This window comes from Fusarium venenatum (assembly GCF_020744135.1).
Source record: "Fusarium venenatum strain MPI-CAGE-CH-0201 chromosome Unknown EDB82scaffold_1, whole genome shotgun sequence".
Classification (NCBI taxonomy): domain Eukaryota; kingdom Fungi; phylum Ascomycota; class Sordariomycetes; order Hypocreales; family Nectriaceae; genus Fusarium; species Fusarium venenatum.
In genome coordinates, this window is record NW_027072129.1 from 9,655,609 (window position 1) to 9,676,865 (window position 21,257).

General features: G+C 48.5%; 7 protein-coding genes across 7 annotated transcripts; 2 read left to right on the top strand and 5 right to left on the bottom strand.

The window, feature by feature from the left end:
- Positions 1-1,044: 1,044 nt before the first annotated feature.
- Positions 1,045-2,151, bottom strand: EDB82DRAFT_491915 (uncharacterized protein). Its single transcript, XM_065608398.1, has one exon. The coding sequence runs from the start codon at positions 2,105-2,107 to the stop codon at positions 1,634-1,636; it is 474 nt and encodes a 157-aa protein (XP_065465911.1). The 5' UTR covers positions 2,108-2,151; the 3' UTR covers positions 1,045-1,633.
- Positions 2,152-5,656: 3,505 nt separating this feature from the next.
- On the top strand, positions 5,657-6,876 carry EDB82DRAFT_521907 (methyl transferase; the record flags this gene model as incomplete). The annotated part of the gene is made up of 6 exons (XM_025737142.2): positions 5,657-5,803; positions 5,858-6,006; positions 6,058-6,114; positions 6,165-6,314; positions 6,362-6,787; positions 6,837-6,876. 6 exons carry the CDS (start codon positions 5,657-5,659, stop codon positions 6,874-6,876), a joined length of 969 nt encoding a protein of 322 aa, XP_025588047.2.
- Positions 6,877-8,619: 1,743 nt separating this feature from the next.
- Positions 8,620-9,911, bottom strand: EDB82DRAFT_491930 (mitochondrial ATP synthase g subunit-domain-containing protein). Its single transcript, XM_025737131.2, has 3 exons — positions 9,440-9,911; positions 9,294-9,378; positions 8,620-9,229 (listed from the first exon to the last, which is right to left on the bottom strand). Exons 1-3 carry the CDS (start codon positions 9,681-9,683, stop codon positions 8,998-9,000), a joined length of 561 nt encoding a protein of 186 aa, XP_025588046.1. The 5' UTR covers positions 9,684-9,911; the 3' UTR covers positions 8,620-8,997.
- A 326-nt stretch (positions 9,912-10,237) lies between these two features.
- EDB82DRAFT_102287 (chaperonin 10-like protein) lies at positions 10,238-11,575 on the bottom strand. The gene is made up of 2 exons (XM_025737120.2): positions 11,272-11,575; positions 10,238-11,214 (listed from the first exon to the last, which is right to left on the bottom strand). The coding sequence occupies exons 1-2, from the start codon at positions 11,466-11,468 to the stop codon at positions 10,284-10,286; spliced, it is 1,128 nt and encodes a 375-aa protein (XP_025588045.1). The 5' UTR covers positions 11,469-11,575; the 3' UTR covers positions 10,238-10,283.
- Positions 11,576-12,928: 1,353 nt separating this feature from the next.
- EDB82DRAFT_552456 (scaffold protein Nfu/NifU N terminal-domain-containing protein) lies at positions 12,929-14,272 on the bottom strand (the record flags this gene model as incomplete). The annotated part of the gene is made up of 2 exons (XM_025737109.2): positions 12,929-13,422; positions 13,478-14,272. 2 exons carry the CDS (start codon positions 14,270-14,272, stop codon positions 13,300-13,302), a joined length of 918 nt encoding a protein of 305 aa, XP_025588044.1. The 3' UTR covers positions 12,929-13,299.
- Positions 14,273-14,619: 347 nt separating this feature from the next.
- On the top strand, positions 14,620-15,573 carry EDB82DRAFT_102749 (uncharacterized protein). The gene is made up of 2 exons (XM_025737098.2): positions 14,620-14,982; positions 15,032-15,573. The coding sequence occupies exons 1-2, from the start codon at positions 14,795-14,797 to the stop codon at positions 15,555-15,557; spliced, it is 714 nt and encodes a 237-aa protein (XP_025588043.1). The 5' UTR covers positions 14,620-14,794; the 3' UTR covers positions 15,558-15,573.
- A 58-nt stretch (positions 15,574-15,631) lies between these two features.
- On the bottom strand, positions 15,632-17,177 carry EDB82DRAFT_102798 (uncharacterized protein). The gene has a single exon (XM_025737087.2). It carries the CDS (start codon positions 17,034-17,036, stop codon positions 15,738-15,740), a length of 1,299 nt encoding a protein of 432 aa, XP_025588042.1. The 5' UTR covers positions 17,037-17,177; the 3' UTR covers positions 15,632-15,737.
- Between the last annotated feature and the right edge of the window lie 4,080 nt (positions 17,178-21,257).

Sequence of the window (21,257 nt, forward strand, 5' to 3'; positions counted from 1 at the left end):
GTTGGCTATCTTGTGTTCTGTGGCTGGTGGTAGCTTGGGCCCAGTTGGTGCTTGTTGTATGGGCTGCAACTTCGTGCCTATGGAACGTATGGTAGAACTAAGCAGTGCAACCTGTGAATTGAAGTATAGCTAAGAAATTCGTGTAGAATATGCTGTAGTTGACTGGGTCCACGCTCGGTGATGGTGCTAAAAGGCTACTCTGCCCGACAATGGTCGACTTGTCCTTTTTTGTAACTCCGTTTCCGAAGGCTTGCACTGTAGAAACGCTAGTACGGGTAGCGTGGGTTCCTTCCCATCCATGGAGTTGTCACAAGGTGGATTCCATGAGTACCACTCAGTATGCTGTTGAGTAATTATGGAAGTGGGAATGTTGATTTGGGGCTATACCTCCGAGTATTTAGATTGGAAGTGTAAATTTGGGAACATGATATATGCTTGCCCTTTATTCAAACTATGCATAGACTCGAATGGCTGGTTGCACGACTTCAAAACTTGTCGGTGCAGGTTCAGTGGGATCTATGCAAAGAAAGAACATATCTGACCCAATCCTCTGGTAATCTTGGTTAGCGTGGGAGCAGGCAGGGTCAGGGATGCATGTAACTAACAGTCCTCCCTCATCTTGTCCTCTTTGAGAACTTGCATGATGTTACTCCGTACACCTTGCGCAAACCCATCGTGGGCTCTGATTGGTGCCATTTCATGGGAACTCGGGGGGACTGCCTGCCCGTCGGACTCAGAGCGGCCATGAGTCGAGTTCGGGGAACTGCCGTCCCTTACAGCACTTGGCCGAACTGCCTGGCACCAAAAGCAGCAAGTCGTAAGAGACATTGCAGGCGATGGAAGGTCCAGTAACCACTTGAGGGTTGCCTTTAATGCGTGCTAACTTTGAAAGAGGGCTGCTGTGAACAAGTTGAAGCGAGCATAATGCCCCATATTGGAGTCACCCAAGAAGAAAAGCAACAGATCTTCACCACGGAAACTGCTGACCCCAGAATCTATAGATCAGGGGCTGGTAGATTGAGTACGATGTAGGGATCTGTGTGCGTTGTTGTTGTTGTTGTTGTTGTTGTTGTTGATCTGTCCATCTTCATGTTGGATACGTGACAAGGAGACATATTGCTTTTTCTTGGTCCCTAACATGGTCATACCGGTCTCAGGACGCTTCGTTGTGATCTCATTGCCTTTGTTGCCGGTTGAACGTCGATAACAATGAATGACTCGTTAAGTTAGACGACCAGCCAGTCGGACTAGAGCAGAGAATCACGCATGATAGCAGAATGCTGCACAACAATGCCAGATTAGCATGCAGGCCATGGGTGAGAAGTCCAAGATATGACGACCCCATGGGTCCAATTGCGAGAGTTTGGCTCATTGCGAATCCGATGCGCTGGTTAGAATGGGTAGTGCCCCAGTAGGGCTATAACTTAGATCGACTGCGAGTTACCGGGATGTGTACTAGAATAAGTTGATCAGGCGATGAATTATATCCCCCGGGCTGGTTTTTCCTTTTCTAATGTGCTTTAATCCTCAAGTAGATTATTGAAAAGAATCTAACCATAAAAAAATGAATGGGTTCAGGCTAGAGTTAGTGCCTCGGTTGCCGTACGATGTAGTAATAACCTCATCCGAAGGTTCACAAGTTGACAAATTTGGTCATGTTGGCGAACTTTCCGCAAGTTATCCGTCGTGTAACGGCTGAAAGCGAGTTTTCCAGTCTACTGACAAATGGCACGTATGTACATGCCTGATCAGGAATCCGATCTGACTGTGTTACTCCCAGGGTCCATCGGTGAGGAGAGAGGAACATGATAATGGAGAAGGAACACCCAAAAGGGACAAAAAGGGTACCGTAGCAGGATATGGAGCCAATAGCGCTAGAGCCCAACGCCAACAATTTTAGAGCGAGCCTTGGGCGACAGGGGTTGGGCGCTAGTTTGGCGAAGCATTCCTCTAGCGCAAGGAAGCCCTGAAATGGCGGTTTCATGCAACCAGAGAGTGTAACAAGCGGGTAATACAGTAGGTGGCGGCGACGGTGCATCTCAGCGAACAGTGAGCGAGCGGCGGGCACTAGGGAAGTCACCCAGGACATCGGGTTGACCTGGTCCATGTGCAATGACTGTAAAGGACTGTAGTGAGATAGGTGAAAAGATTTGGATAGCAAAGAAAGAATTGGACTGAGCAGTCTTTTTCGGTTCATTCTGAGTTGACGGCAGCATCACCTGATCACCAATGGTGGAAGGACCAAGTTTGGTCTGGTCCATGTTCCTTCCTTCCCACCGTTGCCATTGACATGAAAGGGTACCTCCATACCTACCTCTACTAAATCATTAGAACATCCCAATTACTGCGACATGAGACAAAAATGGCCTATCAAGTAACATATAATCCAAGACAAATTCCTGTCTAAATTGGAGGCCACCCAATAAGATTTGACACGGGACAGCGTCCGCGAGCAAATATGCTATTGACCAGTTACATGTTGTTTAATTGTCAATAAACCTTTGATTAGAAAAAAAGAATAGAGGAGCTAGTTCACATCGATTACTACATACTGACTGTCAAGTCATTTGGGCGAAACCAGAGTGGAACATGATGAGCCAGCTGTTTGATACCCATGAGAATTTTGGTCTCATTTCGCTGGGTTAGATCAGTCGATCCATCTAATTATCAGATCAACAGCTAACGAAACAGCAAGTCCCTCTTCCATGGCCCTTGTTCCCTGTTGGTTTGATGCTAAGATCACTAGAGACAATACCGCCATCGGCTAGGGGTATCGGTATCCTACCCCGAAACACAGCGCTTCTGACCAACAGCGGTACCCTGTCCTCCACAATGACAGCGATCAATGGTTGATGGCGGTGCGGTTAAAGTGATTGAACCAACGGGAACGAGGAAACCAAACGGTAAACGTCCATAGTACTGAGACTGGTGGATGGCTATCTCGGACTGACAAAAGGATAGATGAGCCATATATCGAGACTAGAATACAGACAAAAATCAAGGCTCTCAAGATAAGAGAATGTTCCAAGTACCTGGGAATTTGTTTCGCCCGACAAGTGAGATCCGGCACTGATCTATCATGCTAGTGGTGAAACAAGGTCACACCGCGGCCCAAAACACATACCGGGAGTTTGGAAAGACAAACGACCCCGAATATTAATGTGATTTTGAGTGGCACAAAACAACAAAACCTCGTTTCCACCATAGAAACCAACGTCACAGGCCAACTTTGGAGACCAGCGAAGGCAAAGCCACGAACATGGACTCTAGTCCTCTAGGCCGAGCTAGGCATACGGTGAAAGAGCTCGATGCGATGCAGGTGCTGCAGGACCTGTCAGCCAGACTGTGTATAGTCTGTTACTATAGAATATGATGTGGTAGGTATGGACGGGTAGGCAAGGCAAGTTAAGTTCCTTGCATCACAAATAGCGGACTAATATTAGTGGTTCTTACTCTTCATACACATATCGTGCCCCGCCAGTCCAGTCAAAGCTAATAGGTTCTGTACCCATTTCAGTCCAGCCATATCGCGGTTGGTTTACCCCCTGCCTCTGATGACTTGTGGTGTTGAGGCGGGTTGGCCCTACCATTCGGCCACACCCCTGGCTGAGTGTTAGGCATTCGTTTTTCTCCCTGGCTATTGTTGTTTGACAGATTGATTTCCCAGATGGGAATTCCAGTGGTAAGTCGACAAATGCATTGTCGGTTAGAATGGAAACTGGTGAGCGGGCGGCAGTGGATAGGTCAATTGCTTGTTCCGATACTTAGTACCTACCAAGGTCATCTTGTACGAAGTAGACCTACCTACGTAAGAGCCTGGCCACATTTTCTACTGCATAGCAATGGAGGGATGGATTGATTAGTTATTGTTGCTGTGTCCATCTATTCTAGTTAGTTCATGCCACGTCCTCTTTCAACTCGTCCGATGCTTCAGGGATGGTAACACAAACCTTCAACCACATTTGGAGGCGCATGATGATAATCACATAAATAAATAACAATCAAGACTCGACTCGACTCGACCAACAGCTCTTGAACTGAGCAAGGGGGTGTGATGTAGAAGAAAAAAAAAAGATGGAAGGATGGGTGGGAGGACCCTCAAGAGCCACACCCACAGGTCAGGTCCCACGTTCAACTGTTCCTTAATGCCTGTCCATCTCTGTAGAGCCTGTACCTGTACCTCGACCGCTGTGCCTGGGCTGGGTTTGTACCGGACTGTACCTGCCTTTCCCTTCCTTCCCTTGGTGACCGCATTGTAAGTCAATGACAGGAGTTCCCATAATGTTAGGTTAGCTGTACCTACCTCCTACCTTGCCTTTCTTTATCCATGTTCTACTCTGTCCTGCGCTCCAACTCCAGCTCTAGCTCCACACTTCGGCCAACAGCAATAAGTATCAACAACCTTCCTCTCATCTTCTCCAGCTTCCTTCTCGACCGCGACCCTTTTTTTTTTACTCTCTACTATTGGGATTATCTGCTTTCAGCTGCGAATTTTCATAATTTCACTCATACATCTCTGATCGACGGGATATCAATTGTCTAGTCGATCGCGTTCCTAAAGAAGCTTAAGAGAACAAAAACCCCTCCTACAATCCCCAAACTCAACTCAACCTAGCTGGGCTGGTTGGTCTTCGTCCACCAAAACCGCCTTACGTTCTGCTCCTTCAGCCAACGGAATTGTGAAGAGAGGGAAAACTCACACTGAAACCTGCCGAACAAGGCCTTTTCTTGGATTACAGATTTTTCTTACAGCTTTGAAACCGACCAACATCTAGAAATCTGCTGCCAACTTTCCGCCTGCGGTCAATTTGACGATTCGCATGAGCCAACCTGCTCAAACATCTGCTATTAATCGACGGCCCATTATCAACCATCCTTGGCGTTTCTTAGGTGGCTCCCGAATATATCTCCTACACGGAGACCAGCTCAACATAAGCTCAAGTTTGAAGCTGTGTTTATTTCAGTGAGTGTTCATGCTATCGACTGCGGACACGAGACGTTCTCGAGCTTCTTTTTTCTCTTTCTCCTTACAATCATGCTTTACCAATGGGCTGTTACTCGACTCAACTGTTGGTTATCAACACTCTGTATACCGTTCGCAAGGCCACCGCGGAACAGTGGCGTATGACTGCTGTGTTTCGCCAGCTGTTGATCTTGTTTGGTTTTCTTTGGGCCGTTTTAGGGTCCATGCCCGGGTGATCCTCAAGTCGTTGAAACAGCCCATTGAGGCCCCGTGGTGCCTACGAAACTGGCTGCCCTTTTCCTGAGAACACAAATAATACACGCTGCGGGTGTCCATCTCTTCATACGGTGTCTGGCGTTCAGCGTCCGTTCCTCATCTTGTCCTTCACCCGATAAATATTCACGTTGTATTTTTCTTATACATCCTCCATTTGGTGGATCTTAGCTTATTACATTCGTTCATCTACTAACACTTGCAGCCATATTCTCCACCATCACTAGAAACTTCGCTCATCCTGGATTCGAACACGCAGACCAGATTGCGTGCGTTATCTACCACAGCCAAGCCACCTTGTGCTGTTGTCTTGCCTTTTGGTTTTCGTGGTTTACTCTGACCCCAGACAAAACGTGGGACCTTTCACAATTTCCTCCATGGCAGTAATGCCTCCACAAAACAGGTACGCTAGATTTCACAATGTGCCTCTTGGAGATCAATCGAGCTCATTTTCTGGACTATAGTGTGAATGGGACAGAGAGGAGGTACCTCGAAGATGGTATATGGCAGCATGGCCGTTTCTACGGGTCCTGGAAACCCGGCAAATACTTGTTTCCCATTGATTCGGTGAGTTGCCAACCCTCAAGATGGTGAAATGCGGTATTGATAAGCGACCCTCAGGAAGAGTTGAATCGCCTTGATATTTTCCACAAGGTTTTTCTTCTCGCTCGAGATGATCAGCCGCTTCAGGTTACACTTAAACGGAAAGCGCCTAGGATCATGGATCTGGGTACCGGAACAGGCATATGGGCGATAAACGTGGCAGAAGAGTCTGTTTTCTCTATATACCGCTACTTGGGCCATCCGCTAACATGATCTAGATGTTTCCCAGATGCTCAGATAATGGCTGTTGATCTAAACCAGATTTTGCCAGCATTGTAAGGCTTCACAAGACGTTTTCTTCTGGAACTTCTACTGACGAGGACAGAATCCCTCCAGGAGTATTGCCAAAGCAATATGACATCGAGGACCCCTTATGGGGCTCACTATTCACAGATTGCGATTTTATACATATGCGGATGTTACTGGGAAGTATCCAAACAGACCTGTGGCCCCAAGTATACCGCAATGTATTCAAGTAAGGTCAATATTCATGGTCATGCTTTGTTGCTAACTGCTGATCAGGCACTTGACCCCAGGCGTTGGCTTCTTTGAGCACATTGAAGTTGATTGGACACCCCGGTGTGACGATGATGAGCGCCCTGAGAGTTCCGCATTTGAGAAGTGGGCAGAGCTTTTCTTTGACGGGATGGACCGATTCAACCGCGTTGCTAGAGTTGTGCCTCAAGAAACACGGCAGTTGCTTGAAGCTACAGGTTTCGCAGATGTGAAGCAGGAAGTGATCCGTGCCTACGTCTGCCCCTGGTCTTCCGACCGACAGGAGCGGGAGATTGCCAGGTGGTTTAATATCGGACTATCTCATAGCCTGGAAGCTATGAGCTTGAAACCACTGGTTGAGAAACTTGGCTGGAAGCCTGATGATGTTCGTGAGCTATGTACAACAGCAAAGCGTGAGACCTGTGTTTTACGGTTCCACACTTACTGCAATATGTAAGCCTTCAAATTCGCTCGCTATCGTACCCAGCTAACACATCTGCAGCTATGTCTGGACAGCGAGGAAGCCTGGCCAGCCACAGTAAAACCGTGGCTTTGGTTCAGAAGAGATTGCCAACACAGGGCACAAATACAGGGCATATCTCCATGAAGCTCATGAACACCGTATGAAATCCATCAAGGCAGGGGTTAGACATGGCCTTGTTCTTCAATTCTTTGCCAGGGTAGTTGTAAGCCCAAACCGGCCCCGGGCAAGATGGCGTGGTTACAGGCGCGGTGAGCAACCACACCCTGGCGATTCCTAAATGATACCACGATTTTCCAAGCATTTTACAGTGCTTCTCTCTTCTCATCCGTTGGCGGTCCCTCGAGTTTCAAGAGACGCTTCTCCTTAAAATGAGTGTGGCACTGACGGCTAGCGACAAGGATCCTAGTTGGTATCACCAACAGCGGGGTTTTGATCACATCAACATGTCAACCATTATGAAAAAGCCTGTCGATCGGGCGAATTTATCTGACCGCTAGACGCTAGTCACCAGGTCAAGATCGTTTGCCAAGGGGACCAGTTTCAGAGCGCGTATATTGGCGACGGCTCCATTATGGTTACGGCGCGGGTTGAAAAAAAAAACACTGTTGTGTCAAGGGCCAACAGGACTCCATAATAGGTCCGCACACCTCGGGACGGGCCTCGTTCGTTTCGGACCTCTAGCCCAGGCCAGGGTGCGGATCGCACGGGCAACTCGACCGGGCCACACTACGTCCTATGTATCTCATACACGATCTTCGCGCGCGGTTATGCCTTCTTCATCTCTGCAACAGCTTTTGGTTTGGGCTATCGTTTGTTAGACGCCCGGCAGACTTCTTGTGTGGAAATAGGACATTTAGGCGAACGAAAGGGCCCATACCCCGGATCTGTACTTAGTTCCAGAAGCAGAAGGTGGACAACAGGGTCGAGATCCTTGGAATTATGGCGATTTGATCTAGAAGATCCCGATTCAGCATAACTCTTCGCAAGCCTTACCCCAGTTGAGCCATATAATCCTTTGTGTATATTTACTGCAAAGTATTTTCTCACTTCGTGGGATGAAAAAGCCGCTACAAACCAATATGACGGCATCTACCGAGCCGCCCTTGAGTGACTAGGCCTTCACCCGAATCAATATAGCCGTCGCCATGATGAGATCGTGAACATAGATAAGGACTTGACTCCATTTAACCTTGAACTTTTACTTCTTGAAACATCTAGCGCATCTCCAATAGACTACTCGTATCCAAACCGTCAGATGAAAACAATGTGCAAACCACCACCAGCATAATGGTGTATACTGTTTCTTTTGACTTGAGCTTATAGGTTGCCAACCTTTACTTATAGCCGGCCTATTCAAACTGATGTTTAATGTAGCGTTTCTGCATCTGGCCGTGCAGTCTGTTCGTTGTGCATGATACTGAGTCCTGGCTGAGTTGGCACTGCAAATTGTCTCTTTTTCTAACCCAAAGACGACATGAAACACCACGCTTGATGCTGTTATTGTTGGCCCAGGCTAGGAAGTCTGCGACTGGGTCTCGAGGAAATGGGTGTGATTTCGAGTGGGGAGGGACTCTACGGATACTCCTTTGAGGAGCCTTGGAATTGGACTTTCTGAAACTCGAGAGGGGAATGACGATCAACACGACAACCATTGTTACAAGAAGCAATATAAACGTTTCAGCATTTCTGTTACAGTAGAAGAGGGGCTTGGACCATGACAACCATTGACAGAGCGACTCACCAGACAAGGCTGCTCAGCATAGGATTTCAAGCTGCTCACGTCGATGCAATACAAAGCGGATTGGCTCAATAATGGATTGGATGCACCAAAGATAAGATAGTACAATACTTTACAAGTTTCTCTCCATCCATAAGGGTCGTTTCGTTATTAGATATCATTGTCGAAAGCCCTCCACGGTGGGGATCACCCGCCGCAGCTTGATTGATGTACAGTTCTACAAAAGAAAGATGCTCAGGACAAACATCGAGGTCCGGTAAGATCGGTATTCCCAAGTCTCCCAGTTTTCAACTCCCCCCGAAACAACCAGTCTCCAACCAGACCTTCCCAGACGTCCTCAGCCAGGAAGGTCCATGTCTATAGTCCATTCGTCCTTATTTGCTTATCATAGTCCAGCACCGATTGATCCTTACAACTCTTGCTCCAATACAAGAGGTACGTTTAGTGGTGAGAAGAGACCTCGCCGCGGTAGCCGACAAGCTTGAATCGGCCAATAATCTCACCAACGGTGAAGAAACCGAGGACCTCAGCCGCAACGACACCGCCAGCAGCAAGCTGGGCAGGACCGATGTTTTTCACTTGCTGGACGAGGTTCTGAGAAGACTGGATGATGGTGCGGTTCTGGATGGACTTGATGAGGTTTTGGTAGGTGGTTTGGAAAGTGGCCATGTTGCTGTTGGGCCTGCATTAGCCGATTATCCCGCCATGACGAGAGGCAATTCTCGAGTGTAACTCACGGAGGGCTCATCTTTTGGTTCTGGAAAATAAACTTGCCGAGCTCGAGGCCGACCTTGGAGTAGTAGACGACGAAGGGGACTTGTCCTGTTTTTGAATGTCAGCACTCAACGGTCGGCAACTGGGCCCAAAGCGATGGTGGACGTACGCTCAACAAAGCCGATGATCTTGCCCGTTCGTCCGCCAACCTTGCCCAAAGTGCTAGCAACACCCTTTGCGTAACCAGCAATAGCAGGACCAGCAGTAGATGTGACACGCGATAGACCCTCTTGGGCTCTGGTGGCAGCCTGCTTAGCGTTCTCAGCAGCCTTCTGAGCAGTGGTGCTCTCGAAGCGTCGGGCGGCGACACGTAGAGCCGGTGAGCGGAGCATGGGACGAGTGAGAGAAGACATTGCGGCGGTTGAGACTGTGAAAATAGAGCCAGATGCCTCGTAGAATCGAAATCGGAGCTCCTCGGGGTGGAAAGACCGGCTGCGGGTGGTCAATTGATGGAGTCGAAGCTGGTCGTGATCTTAAGTGAGGTCGTCTGAGGGAGAAAAAAAGCTCGGGAGAACTCGCTGGATGGTGGTTGGACCACAGCCGATAAAGATGCGCTAATCCTTTTTCGGTACAGGTGCCCGCGCTCCCGCTGGTTGAACCGCAAGCACCTCTATGAATTCCTTTATAAACCTTCGTCCTAGGATCTCTCAAAATATCTATCAAGACGGCAAGCTTGTCATCCTCCTTTCATTTCATTACAAGGTCTTTTTCTTCGATATCATCGTTTTTGGCAGTCTTCATCCTCGCCTACTGTCTCATCACCAGGAAACTCTATCTGACATCATCGCTCACACTTGGTATAATATGCAAACAGCAGTATTTCGCAAATTTCTTCAATTCTCATGTCTATATCCCAAGTAGGCTATTTACAGTCTTTTATTTTAGCAGACTCGCGCCTCGAAGTCAAAAGCATACGCCGAGCACCGAATCCCTCTTAATCATCATTTCATCTTTTATTCCAAGCTTTGAATCATGACCTTGATCGCCCCGGTCTTGGGATCCGCTGAGGTCTCAAACGCCTTGATCGCATCCTCAAGCTTGAACTTGTGAGTAACCAATTTAGAAAGGTCAACCACGTTGTTCTCGACCAGTCGGATGGCTCGGGGCCAGGTGTTGCAGTATCGGTACTGTAGCTGAATGTCTACCTCCCGAACACTTGCGCGCATGAAGGGAATATTGATCTCGTTCTTTCCGACGCCAATGATGAAGACCTTGCCGCCGAACTTGACAGACCAGACCGCAGCTGCGATACTGCTCTCAACACCAGTGCACTCCATAGCGACAGTGGGCTCGGCACCACCAAAGCTCTTGACGATGGCCTTTGCGGAGTCCTCAGCAGATAGTCTCTCAACCTTGTGAGTAATAACGCGAGGGCAGAGCTCCTTGGCAAATGCCAGTCGGCTCTCTGAAATATCGGTGATGACGATGGGCGAAGCACCAGCGGCAGCGCAGCACTGGAGTGTGATCAATCCGATAGGTCCAGCACCGCAGATCAGAACAGGGTCTCCCAGGCGAACCTCGGCCCTTTGCATGCCGGCCAGAGCAACACTGAGAGGCTCTAGAAGAGCGCCGTTCTCATATGACATGTTTCCAATCTTGTGACACCAGACAGCGGGGTGGTTGATGTATCGGCGGAGCATGCCAGGGACGGGAGGGGTAGACAGGAACTGGACGGTCTCACAACCATTGTATCGGCCAGTAAGGCAGGGTTCGCAGGTACCGCAGGGAATGTTGGGTTCGACGGCGACCCTGTCGCCAACCTTGAGATGGCTGACAGACGGGTGCACGGCAATAACCTCGCCGGCAGACTCGTGGCCCAAGATATGGTCTCCCTCGACAATCATGGGACCGATGCAACCAGCATGCCAGAAGTGGACATCGGAGCTGTGCCCTCATCAGCAACTGTTCTTAGTGAGAGGGTCGAGGATAAAATCAACATACCCGCAGATACCGGTGCTTCGAATAGCAACACTGACCTCGCCCTGCTTCAAGTCAGAGCCGGACTTGATAGCTTCGGCGGAGGGCTCAGCAGGAGCAACCCAGAGGTCATGATTGGGGTTGGTATAAACACCAACGTTGGGCTTGAGAGTGGTCTTGACGTCCACAACTCCGTTACCTTCTACTGCTGAGGGGCTCATTATGGGCAATGCGTGTAGGTCGAGGGTCTGATGCTGGTGTTGCGACGCAAGTCAAGAGTCTATGAGTTGAAGGAAAGCGAAAGAAAACACGAAGAGAGGTGACGACCACGTCCAAACCGAGGCGCAATGGCTCTTTAAATCATAGCACTACCTTCTCCTTGCACGGAGAAAAATTTGGGGTCATGCGCGCTGCTATCGGTATATGTTTGGTTGCCTACTCGCATGGCAAATCTGATTCCCCACGTTGAAACAAGAAGACAGGGCCTTGAGATCCGGAACGCACCAACAGCTCGCCCACGTCGTTCGTTTGAGGGGTTTGTGGGGTTATTGCCTCGGTGGAGGCTGTATCACCCACTGCATAGTGTCTCCCGCACCAATCACAGAAACCGGCCCGGGAATCCCAAGGCGCCATCCCACTACAACGGGCTTCTAGTGCAGAGTGGCTGCTCTTTAAGATTCGCGGTTGAATTCGCTGTACAGCTTTTGCCGGTCCTTTGGCCAAGCTCCTTCTGGGCAGATATCCGGTGATGTACATTACTGTGCCGCCGGGCCATAAGACTGCAAATACCCATGCTTGTCTTTAAAGAGTCCCGGCATATTGACGCAGGGCTCTGCTTTGTTGTTGCTGTAATACCGTTTTGTTTGAACGCTGCCGACAACTTTCCAGTTCCGGCGTCTCCACACCCAGAAAAGAAAACAGTGTCTGCTTGACGTCGATAGTTGAGTGACATTCTTCCGGCGGAGTCAAGGAGGCGTTGGTATCTTCAAGGCGGCTCTTAACTGGCACGGCTAATTATACCGTTGGAGCTCCAAGCGGGTCCAAATTCAGCAGTAGTCTCCAAATCCCTATCTCTATCTTCTCGACTTAACGTTACCTTTTGGGTAAGCCCTTGCGAAAGCGAGACAGAAGTTATTGCGAACAATGTCCGGAAGCTTCCAGATCGCGACAACCGAACCAATCGCGGTAGGTGGAATGGCTTCGCAACGCTTCATCTTCGGATCCATGCGATCTGGCGCATGTCGTCCAAGGTTAAAGTCTCGGCGGAGTGTACGTCTGCTAGGGTCCCCTACAGGTATGTGCGGATCCTTCTTCTTCCACTCAAGTCATAAGAACAATTCAAATCTCTTTCAGTCAGCTGCCAAACCTACCAGGCAAGGTCGTTCCTGGACATTTATGTCACTTGACGTCCAGGCATTGACGCGCTCAAATAAAGCAAAAAGAAAGAACAGAATTGTGCTGGTATCATGCTGCCCAATGCGTCTCGACTCCTGCACCTGCATCGTCAATCTCGTATAACAAGCAGCAGAAGCGATAGCTCGAGGTACTGACAAGTGCACTCTACTTAGCGGCGCGCTCAAGAGCTTCTTGAGTAGAGGCTACCTATTCCGGACCCAGCATTCAGCAACATCGAACGAGAACGGACCCGACCTGATGTCTTTTGTTTCGCACGGGTAGTTATGAACCAGCCACATACATTAGTGGCAGATATCTCAAAAAGATATGGATCGCATTATAAACAACTCACTTCCACTAGCTCGGAATACAATCTTTACGTGAGCAAAACTGTTACCAAACGCTGGGTACAATGCGCTTGTGGTAACATGCAGCACATGGCTATGGATTGATCACCGATCTTTTCGCTCATGAATATAACAGTTGCGACCAACCTATAACCTGCGACTATTCTTAAAACATGGTTACATTTCCATGCCAATGGTTGAAAGAACAACAAATATGAAGAGGGAGGTAAAGAGGACATACGTGGGTATCGTCAAATTGTCCGATCAAACTAATATACAGATACGAATGGGCTATAGTCTTTTAGCCAGTTTATCCTGATGAAGCAGCCTGGCCCTTTTGCTGCTTGAGCTTTTCCTCGAACTTTTCAAATTCCTGCAGGGCAATTTCCTCCTCTTGATCCATCACTTGCTTAACGCCCTTGACTTCTTCAATCTGTAACAATGTTAGTTTAGAAATGCGTCAGGGAAACATAATCGCCAAAACTTACATAATGCATCAGCATACCCTCAATTCCATTTTTGAGTGTAACTGTACTCGAGTCGCAAGTACGGCAAGCGCCTCGCAGTCGCAAATGCACGTAGCCCTCGTCGTCAAACCCGCGAAAATCAATATCTCCACCATCTTCCTGGATGGCTGGACGAATCCGTGTCTCGAGAAGTTCCTTGATCATACCGACAACTTCACTATCGTTCTCATTGTAGGCAAGACTGTCCTCCTCAACAGGAGCACCAGACTCTCCCTCACGGCGCTCGGAAATAGTAACAATTTGCTCGCCCGCAGTGATGGTTTCTGTAATGAGTGCAAATATCTCGGGGCGAATATGTGCCCAGTTGGCGTCGGCAGCTTTTGTGACGGTTATGAAGTCGGCACCATAAAAGACCGAAGTGACTCCGTCGATATTCATGAGCTTAGCGGCTAGAGGAGAGGGATGCGGGGGAGAGATCGTTGCTCGAGGGTTGAGGTATTCGATGAAGGGCGTAGAGAATTCTTCGGGAACAACTCGATGGTTTGGTAGAAACTTGAGGGCATCTGGGTTCGGGGTATTCTCCGTCTGGATGAAGATGGTTCGGACGCCGCTACCGATGCCAGCGAGGCTTGGCGTTGCTGTCTTGACGATGCGCTGTCGTTGCGCAAGTGGTCGCAATCCAGAAGATATGGAAGGAATCCGAGATCGATTAGTGACCATTGAACGAGTCCATCGTGGAACTGCTCGGGATGATGTTTCCGTGACAGGCCGAGTGAGAGCGGCCAATGTCCGTGACATGGTTCTGGAGGATGCCATGATGGAAGGATTGAGGAGAGTGAGGTTCAAAGGAATGGATAATATCGTTACTATAAGACCAGAGATTTCAGTAAGGTTCGAGAGATGTTAAAAAAACAAAAAAAAAACGTCCTATGTATGGTTAGTTTAAGAGAGAAAATCCGTTTCGGACTTGACGGTTATGATATCGCAACTTTTCGCCGCTCTCGGTAACCTATTATCTAGCCCGTGATTGGTCTGAGCATTAGTAATGTGTGAGCTTCTTATGATGCAAGGGCAAGTTCAAAGTCTCCATGTGAAAGCACGGACCAGGTCCTGCTTCTTTTTTCTATGGCGTCCTGAGCCGAAGCGCGCAATGACGCGGGGCGGTCTTGGACCCCTTGAACTTTATGTTTGTATTGATGGATCTTTTTTTCGTTTACTTTTTTTTTCTTCTACTGCTTCCATCATTATTCAACAACTACATCAGGAAATAAACACTTGGCTATTATTTCACTCACTATTTGGCTTTTTTACTACCTAATTACTTGCTCTATTGCCACAATGTCAGAACAACAACAAGAAACACCAGATGCTCCCATTCTTCAATCAGAAGAAGCTCCTGCGCCAACTAACCAAGCTCGGAATGAAGATGTTGACAAGCCAACGACAACAACATCAATCCCCTCGCTATGCAGTATCTGCAACACGAACCCGCCAAAGTATAAATGTCCGCGATGTCGTCTTCCGTAGTAAGTTTACCTTAATAACAAGATGAAACATAGATTAACAAGAGTGAAGCTGCTCTGTCGCATGCAACAAGATCCATCGCGAGAATCACCCTCCTGATCCTGAAGTAGCACCCCAACCCGAACCTCCACGACCAGAATCGCAAGCCCAACAAGTCTCAGATCCTCGGCCCTTCGATCCTTCGAACCCCTTTCAAGCTCTCGAAACATCTGAAAAGCTTCGTCATCTCTTCCGAAAGTATCCCGATCTGCCTGATCAGCTCCTCAAAATTGATGCTGCTACACTCCCGCCTCCCGAGACCAAGCCCGCTATTCCCGCTTCCCTCTTAAAGGGCCTCCCACCCAAGCAGGAGGCTTGGAACCACGATATTGGCATACAGAACGGCAAAGAGGCTTTGCGCAAGGCGCGGCGTGCAGGTGGCGAGCAGGGTGATGCTATCCGCGAATATTCAGAGCTCATCCTCCACCTTATAAATACGGAAAGCGCAAACGCAGACGTGGACAACATTTTAAGACAGCAATTTGCACAGGAAGACACAAAACTCATCGAGCGCTTGATGCAACAGGAAAAACGCTGAGTTCACTAGTTTGCTTCAAATCATTCACAGATTCACAGGATATGATTGTTTGTTTCGGCGCAAAAGAACAGGTTGATTGATATTAAATAAACAAGCGAAATACTACAGTAATGGGTAGGCTATTATTTCTCATTCACTATCAACTGTCCACTGTGCTGTACATTCTGAGTCCATTGTTTGCTAATGCATGAATCGCTTAAAGAATCCAGGCTTTGGCGACTTTGAAGAAATAAACGGCTGCGATGCTGTCTCAACGACATGAGGGCCGTCCTTCTCGTCCTTCGCTTTTTGCTGGCTTACACTGGTCTTTCGATGCTTGAGACCTCCCCACTTGGAGTCTCGTTGAACCTTTGCAGATTGATCACTCTGTGACCAGTCCACACGATGTATTTCAGCTGTGTGCTGGGGGTTTGGGACATTGACGAAGCTGCCTCTTCGCGATCCAGAGGTTGCTGCACTGGTCTCCGACCCTCGACGGTTGGGCGAAACATTGCCGCCGAATTCTTGCTTGAATGGAGTTGCTGGACCAGAATCGCGAAATGACGACGATGTATCCGAAAAGCCCGATGAGCTAGCAGAGCCTCGTCTCATACTGGGAACATTGTTTCCCTGAAAGCCTCCCACGCCCGTAGAATCCCGTCGGAATGGTGATTGGGGTTGGGAGTCATTTTTTCCTGACATGTTGCCCGTGCTCATTCTTCTTGGCAGCTCGGGTCTGTTACCGTACGAACTGAGCCGAACATTTTGTCTCTTTTGCTGAGAGGCTCTCTCGTTCATCTCGACGGTACCTGTCAACTTCGACTGGTTATACCCACTTGACGGTCTACCACTGCAGATACTCTGTGCTCGCTTGTATTGTTTGTGGTAATCGTGCAACGAAATGGTAGCGTTGCTCATTGACCGAGGCCCAGGGGCGGGTCTCATGCCTTTGGGTGAAGTCTTTTGCGACAAGGTCTCTACAGTGGTGGTGCGGGCGAACTGTAGTGCTGCAACTTGAGGAACATGCTTGTAGGGGGCAGGCTTCTGAGCATCTCCTGCCTGTTGGCCTTGTGCCTCATCAGTATAGTTCGAGCCCTTGAAACGGAATGCATCAAATATGCTACCCCGTCGTGGAGGCTTTCCAGGTGATGGCAGGGCAAGCTTATCGGTGCCTTTTTTAAGAGACGCCGATGACACTGTAGTTGTCGTTGATGAACTGAGGTGTGTTTCTGGGATAGTCCTTGGTGATGGTGCGCCTATGCTCACAGCAGACAGCGGCGGCCTGGCAGAATTCTCGATATGAATTGAAGGACTGAGTTGGTTGTAAGACTCGACGGAGAGGCCGCCCAATTTGGCACTCAACTCACTGGGGTCCAGTGGTTTAATCTGCAGCGCCGTTGGTCGATGTCTTGCTTTTCCGGAGCCATTTGTAGTATTTGACAAGCTGTGAAGGGGATCTTCTACTGAGGCGCCAGTTGTGTACAACATAGTTGTGGCCATGATGGGTGAGCTGGGCGACGAGCTTGGAGTTGAAGTTGGATATGATCCTAGCGGGTTGGAGGCTACTACGATTGCAAAACAACACCGATCACAGAGTGTTGTTCTGAGTAGCTGAAGAGGAAAATTGAGCGTAGCGTTGTTGCTTTATGCTGAGAGAATGATACAGGATGAATTGACAAATCTTCTCAAATGTCTACACGTGGGCGGTCGGCAAAATAAATACATCCAGCTAGAAACGTATGCTAGGGTAATACAGCATCGTCAATCATTCATTCCTCCCTGCTAAAGCCTGGCAAACAAGGCCCGACCCACCGAGAGAAGGTTTGAGGTTGTCGGCGATGGCGGGCATTGATATCGTGGCGTAACCAACTTCGACCCGGAGGCGAGTCCCTGGACCGGTCCGGGCAAAGCCATGTGCACTCTGCGTTCCTGACGCCGAAAAAGAGTGCCTCCCGCTGTCCGTCCAGTATTCGACAAAACCTTATTCGTCAGAGATGGCTGTTTTAGGACATAGCTCGCAAGAGCAAAGCTGATTGTTAGATATCCACTTAGGAAGTTCTGGAGCTGCATGTATTTGCCTATTCATTGTATTCACATGTATAGATGCAGAATCTCGACTAAGACACTTGAGCTTATCTTGTCTCATGCACCCCTGCCAGAGCCAACAAGTCTACTCAATAAGCTCATTGCACAAATCGGCACGCATGTATATCAAGCTCTTTCGTGCATTAGCACAGAAAGACAATGTGGGCCGTATAGTTCACAACCTCTTGTAGTTTAGCTGCTGATGGGGTATTGTGTTGATGTAAAGTTGCCGATGGAATTCCACCCCGAGGGGCCAGACCTTGTGAGACTGGCTCTGCCAAACGCAGAAGAGCTTTAACTTGCTCGGCACAGAAGATTGCTATCCTTGCTTTCTTCTCTCTGCCGAGCACTTAGCTGGAAGGTAGCTAATCAATCAGATATATAAGGGGGTTGGCTGAGATAAAGCAACAGTTGCTTTTATTATATGTTATGGTTAGGAATACGACGGGTGCTTTGGTGATTCCCGGAGATTCGGACACATTTTGTTATAGAACTTTGCAGTTGCATACTCGACTTTGAAGCTTGGTTGAACCATGTCCTGAATAGCATCATTTTTGCACTAACCACTAACGTACATTATTGACTTGAAATAGAGTTGTGACAACTAACCAAGAGGCGTTATAGTTCGCGGGAGACATCCATCTGTGCATGGCTATGACAGGACACAGAGGGCGGTTCGTGCTTTTATCAAGATAAGAGTTCCCGCTTTTGGGCATGGGAATGTGCCAAGACAATTGTCGGCAACATTTCAAAGTGACGCCTCGGAGATAGTTGACCATGGACCCGAATAACAGCTGATGATCGCTGAAGGACGCTCTGGAATGAGTTTGTTTAATGCTGAATGACTGCAACATCTTTCCGTTCCTCTGGAATACCAGACTCGCGTTGAACATGAAACGTAAAACGGGCAAGATCATTCATACCTTGGCGTTTATCGTCTAGTGTTTTGGTCTCATAAGCAAATCGAATTTCATAACAACATTATCAAATGTGACTTAAGACCAAATGTGATCCCCAGTTATCTGTCAGTTCCAAGCGACTCGTGGTCAAGAACATGAACCGGCGCCGGCCGATAGAAAGTGTTCTCGTTAGCCGCTGGCCATCGAAGTTTACAGGATGGGTCGTTCTTCATGCATGAATCGCGTGCACTGGTTCAGTATACAATGTAAAGTCTTGTGGAGTATATAAGCCAACTGATGGGTTTCTGTAGCCATATGGCAAGCAGCCTGGAGTACGGAAATGGGAAGATGTCAATGGAGCGTGGCAGGTGGGTTACAATAAAATACAGACTCTAAAGCAGGTTGACAAAGAGCTTCGGAGTCCGTATTTTATTGTAACCCACCTGCGTGGATACGGTTGAGCGAGCCATGCAATAGTTGGAAGCTAACTTGCGAGAGCCGGACCGATTTACTTCATGTCTCAATCCGTCAACAAAGAACGGAACGTAGCCGCAATGTTCTCAACATTGGGACTAGCAGGTAACAGAAGGGTTGAACTCTCAGCTTTTAAGAGTATGAATAAATAAACAACCAAGTGGGTGGTATGAATAGTATAAACTGACTCATTAATTTCTGATACCCTGTGGTGGAAACAATAACATGCGTAGTACAACAGGAGTCTAGATGCCAAAAGAACATTTGACCGGCATGTTTGAAATTGAGGCACGGCAGTAGAGAGATCTCATGATAGGACGCAAGTTTCACATCGTTACCAACATGTTGGAGTCCTGAGCCCCTGGTCTCGAGGGGGTCCAAGGTCGGGGTAGCCTTTGAACTTTCCGATGGGGGTCTTCTCAAAGTCTAATAGCTCTGATCAGGGCGATTTCGTCACGAAAGATAGGGCTCTTAAAGGTAGCCTTTGGACAAAAAGGCGACGACGCTTGAGGAATACTTTTTGCTGAAGTTGAGGGGCGTGGCTTATTGCGGACTCTCTTCGTCACCAGGGTCTCTAAAGCCTAAATTAACTAATTAATAAACCCCGGATCCTATCTAAAGAGTGCCTCAGACTAAGCCCCCGGTACCGAGCTGTTCAGCTGTATCCGATAGTTCACTGGTGATAGATAGTTCATTGGTGGGGGGATCCGAGGCTGAAGTAGCACGGCCTCGTGAGAATTTCGAGTCAAGACGATTCGACGATGGATGACGCTACCATCTTATTTCACGCAGGAAAGCTTCCTGCTTTGTTGTACACTCTAATACGTACAAGGATTTCGATTCCATCATTACGAAGGACATTATGGAGAGATAAGAAGTGGAAAGATATTGGATGTTGAAGTTGACCGGTAGTGTCAGGTGCAAGCTGAAGGCTCCGGCATTCAATGTTTGGGCCTTGCATTGGTTGATTTATGGTCAGGTGCAGATAAGTGTGGGCAAGGTAGGAGCGAGTGAGGTATGGGCAAGCTGTTGCTGCCATGTAGAGGCCATGTGGGCAGGTATGCACGCCAGGTTGGCCTTCCATTAATGTCAATCAGTAGCCCGGCTTGCAAGCAATGGGAGTTTGTGATTGTCCAGAAGGAGCATGGGCAAGTCCCTGCCATATGCAGTGAGTGACCGATGTGAGCGCGCCAAAGGAGCACATAAGATTGGGCCCTTGAAGTGATTCACAATGAAACGCGTCAACATCAACAACACCGGTGCCTACTACCTGCATCCCAAGGTACTGAGGCGCTATCAACAGCAACAACAATGTAATTCAGCCCCTGAGACCAAGTCTTTTCTCCTTGGGTGTGATAGTCAAGCGAGCAGGTAATCCGCCAACCTACCTGTCCTGTCGTCTTGGCAGGTTTGGTCAGTGTCGTTTTGACAAAGACACCAAGTCCAAGATACTAGGTGTCTAGGCTGTTTCGTGCAGGACCCTTTTGTTTGGGTTGTTTTGTTTTGTTTCATGATGATGTGATATGCTTGCTTTTAATATTAATGTTACTATCCGTACATATTACCGGATCTTCAACGACCAATTTAACCCAGACGCCGAGAGATGATTGACGCTTTGAACCCAGTTTCCTGAACTGGAAGTAGTCCACCCAACTAAGGCTCCCGTACCTTAGACCATCCGCTCCTAAAACGTTGCCTTTCCCGATCCACGGGCTCGGTTCCAGCCAGCTTTCTCTCCCCTCTTTGTGCCAGATTCGACATTTCGCGCAGCTGGCGGGAGTTTGTTGATACACACATATTCTGTGCTTCATTCCTTTGGGCGCCCTCGCTTCTTGGGAACCCCCTCCATTCGGGTCTAAACGCATCCACCAACGCATCCACTCTTCAACCAAGCCGCTGGGTCCAATACAGCGCGTCTCCTGAACTGAGATCTGACGCCTCTGGCTTGCCCTGCCCCTCTACGAAACAGCATCCCAACGGCTATCTGTTGCGACACAGAAAATTGCGCCAGTGGTCCATACATTACGCTACAGCGCAGGTACGGGTAGATTCCCGCCGGATGTTCCCTCGTGTCAACGCCTTTGGTTGTGTTGAATCACGCCAGTATGAGCATGGTTGGCTGGACTAACATGTTGTGTTTCCAATAGGTTTCGACTACCTAGGTACTTTGAGATCGGTGTCTCAGTCACGTCGCTCGGTCTTCACCTTGGGCATTGCCTAAGAATAGTATATGAGCATTTGCGCATCAATTATTATCTTTCGT

Excerpts from the sequence above, each read along its gene's own strand:
- EDB82DRAFT_491915 (XM_065608398.1), bottom strand. The coding sequence starts at position 2,107 with ATGGACCAGGTCAACCCGATGTCCTGGGTGACTTCCCTAGTGCCCGCC.
- EDB82DRAFT_491930 (XM_025737131.2), bottom strand. The coding sequence starts at position 9,683 with ATGTCTTCTCTCACTCGTCCCATGCTCCGCTCACCGGCTCTACGTGTC. Across the intron at positions 9,379-9,439 it reads GATCATCGGCTTTGTTGAGC|GACAAGTCCCCTTCGTCGTC; the intron begins GTACGTCCACCA and ends ATTCAAAAACAG. Across the intron at positions 9,230-9,293 it reads AACCAAAAGATGAGCCCTCC|CAACATGGCCACTTTCCAAA; the intron begins GTGAGTTACACT and ends CAGGCCCAACAG.
- EDB82DRAFT_102287 (XM_025737120.2), bottom strand. The coding sequence starts at position 11,468 with ATGAGCCCCTCAGCAGTAGAAGGTAACGGAGTTGTGGACGTCAAGACC. Across the intron at positions 11,215-11,271 it reads CGAAGCACCGGTATCTGCGG|CTCCGATGTCCACTTCTGGC; the intron begins GTATGTTGATTT and ends ATGAGGGCACAG.
- EDB82DRAFT_102749 (XM_025737098.2), top strand. The coding sequence starts at position 14,795 with ATGTCAGAACAACAACAAGAAACACCAGATGCTCCCATTCTTCAATCA. Across the intron at positions 14,983-15,031 it reads CCGCGATGTCGTCTTCCGTA|CTGCTCTGTCGCATGCAACA; the intron begins GTAAGTTTACCT and ends ACAAGAGTGAAG.
- EDB82DRAFT_102798 (XM_025737087.2), bottom strand. The coding sequence starts at position 17,036 with ATGGCCACAACTATGTTGTACACAACTGGCGCCTCAGTAGAAGATCCC.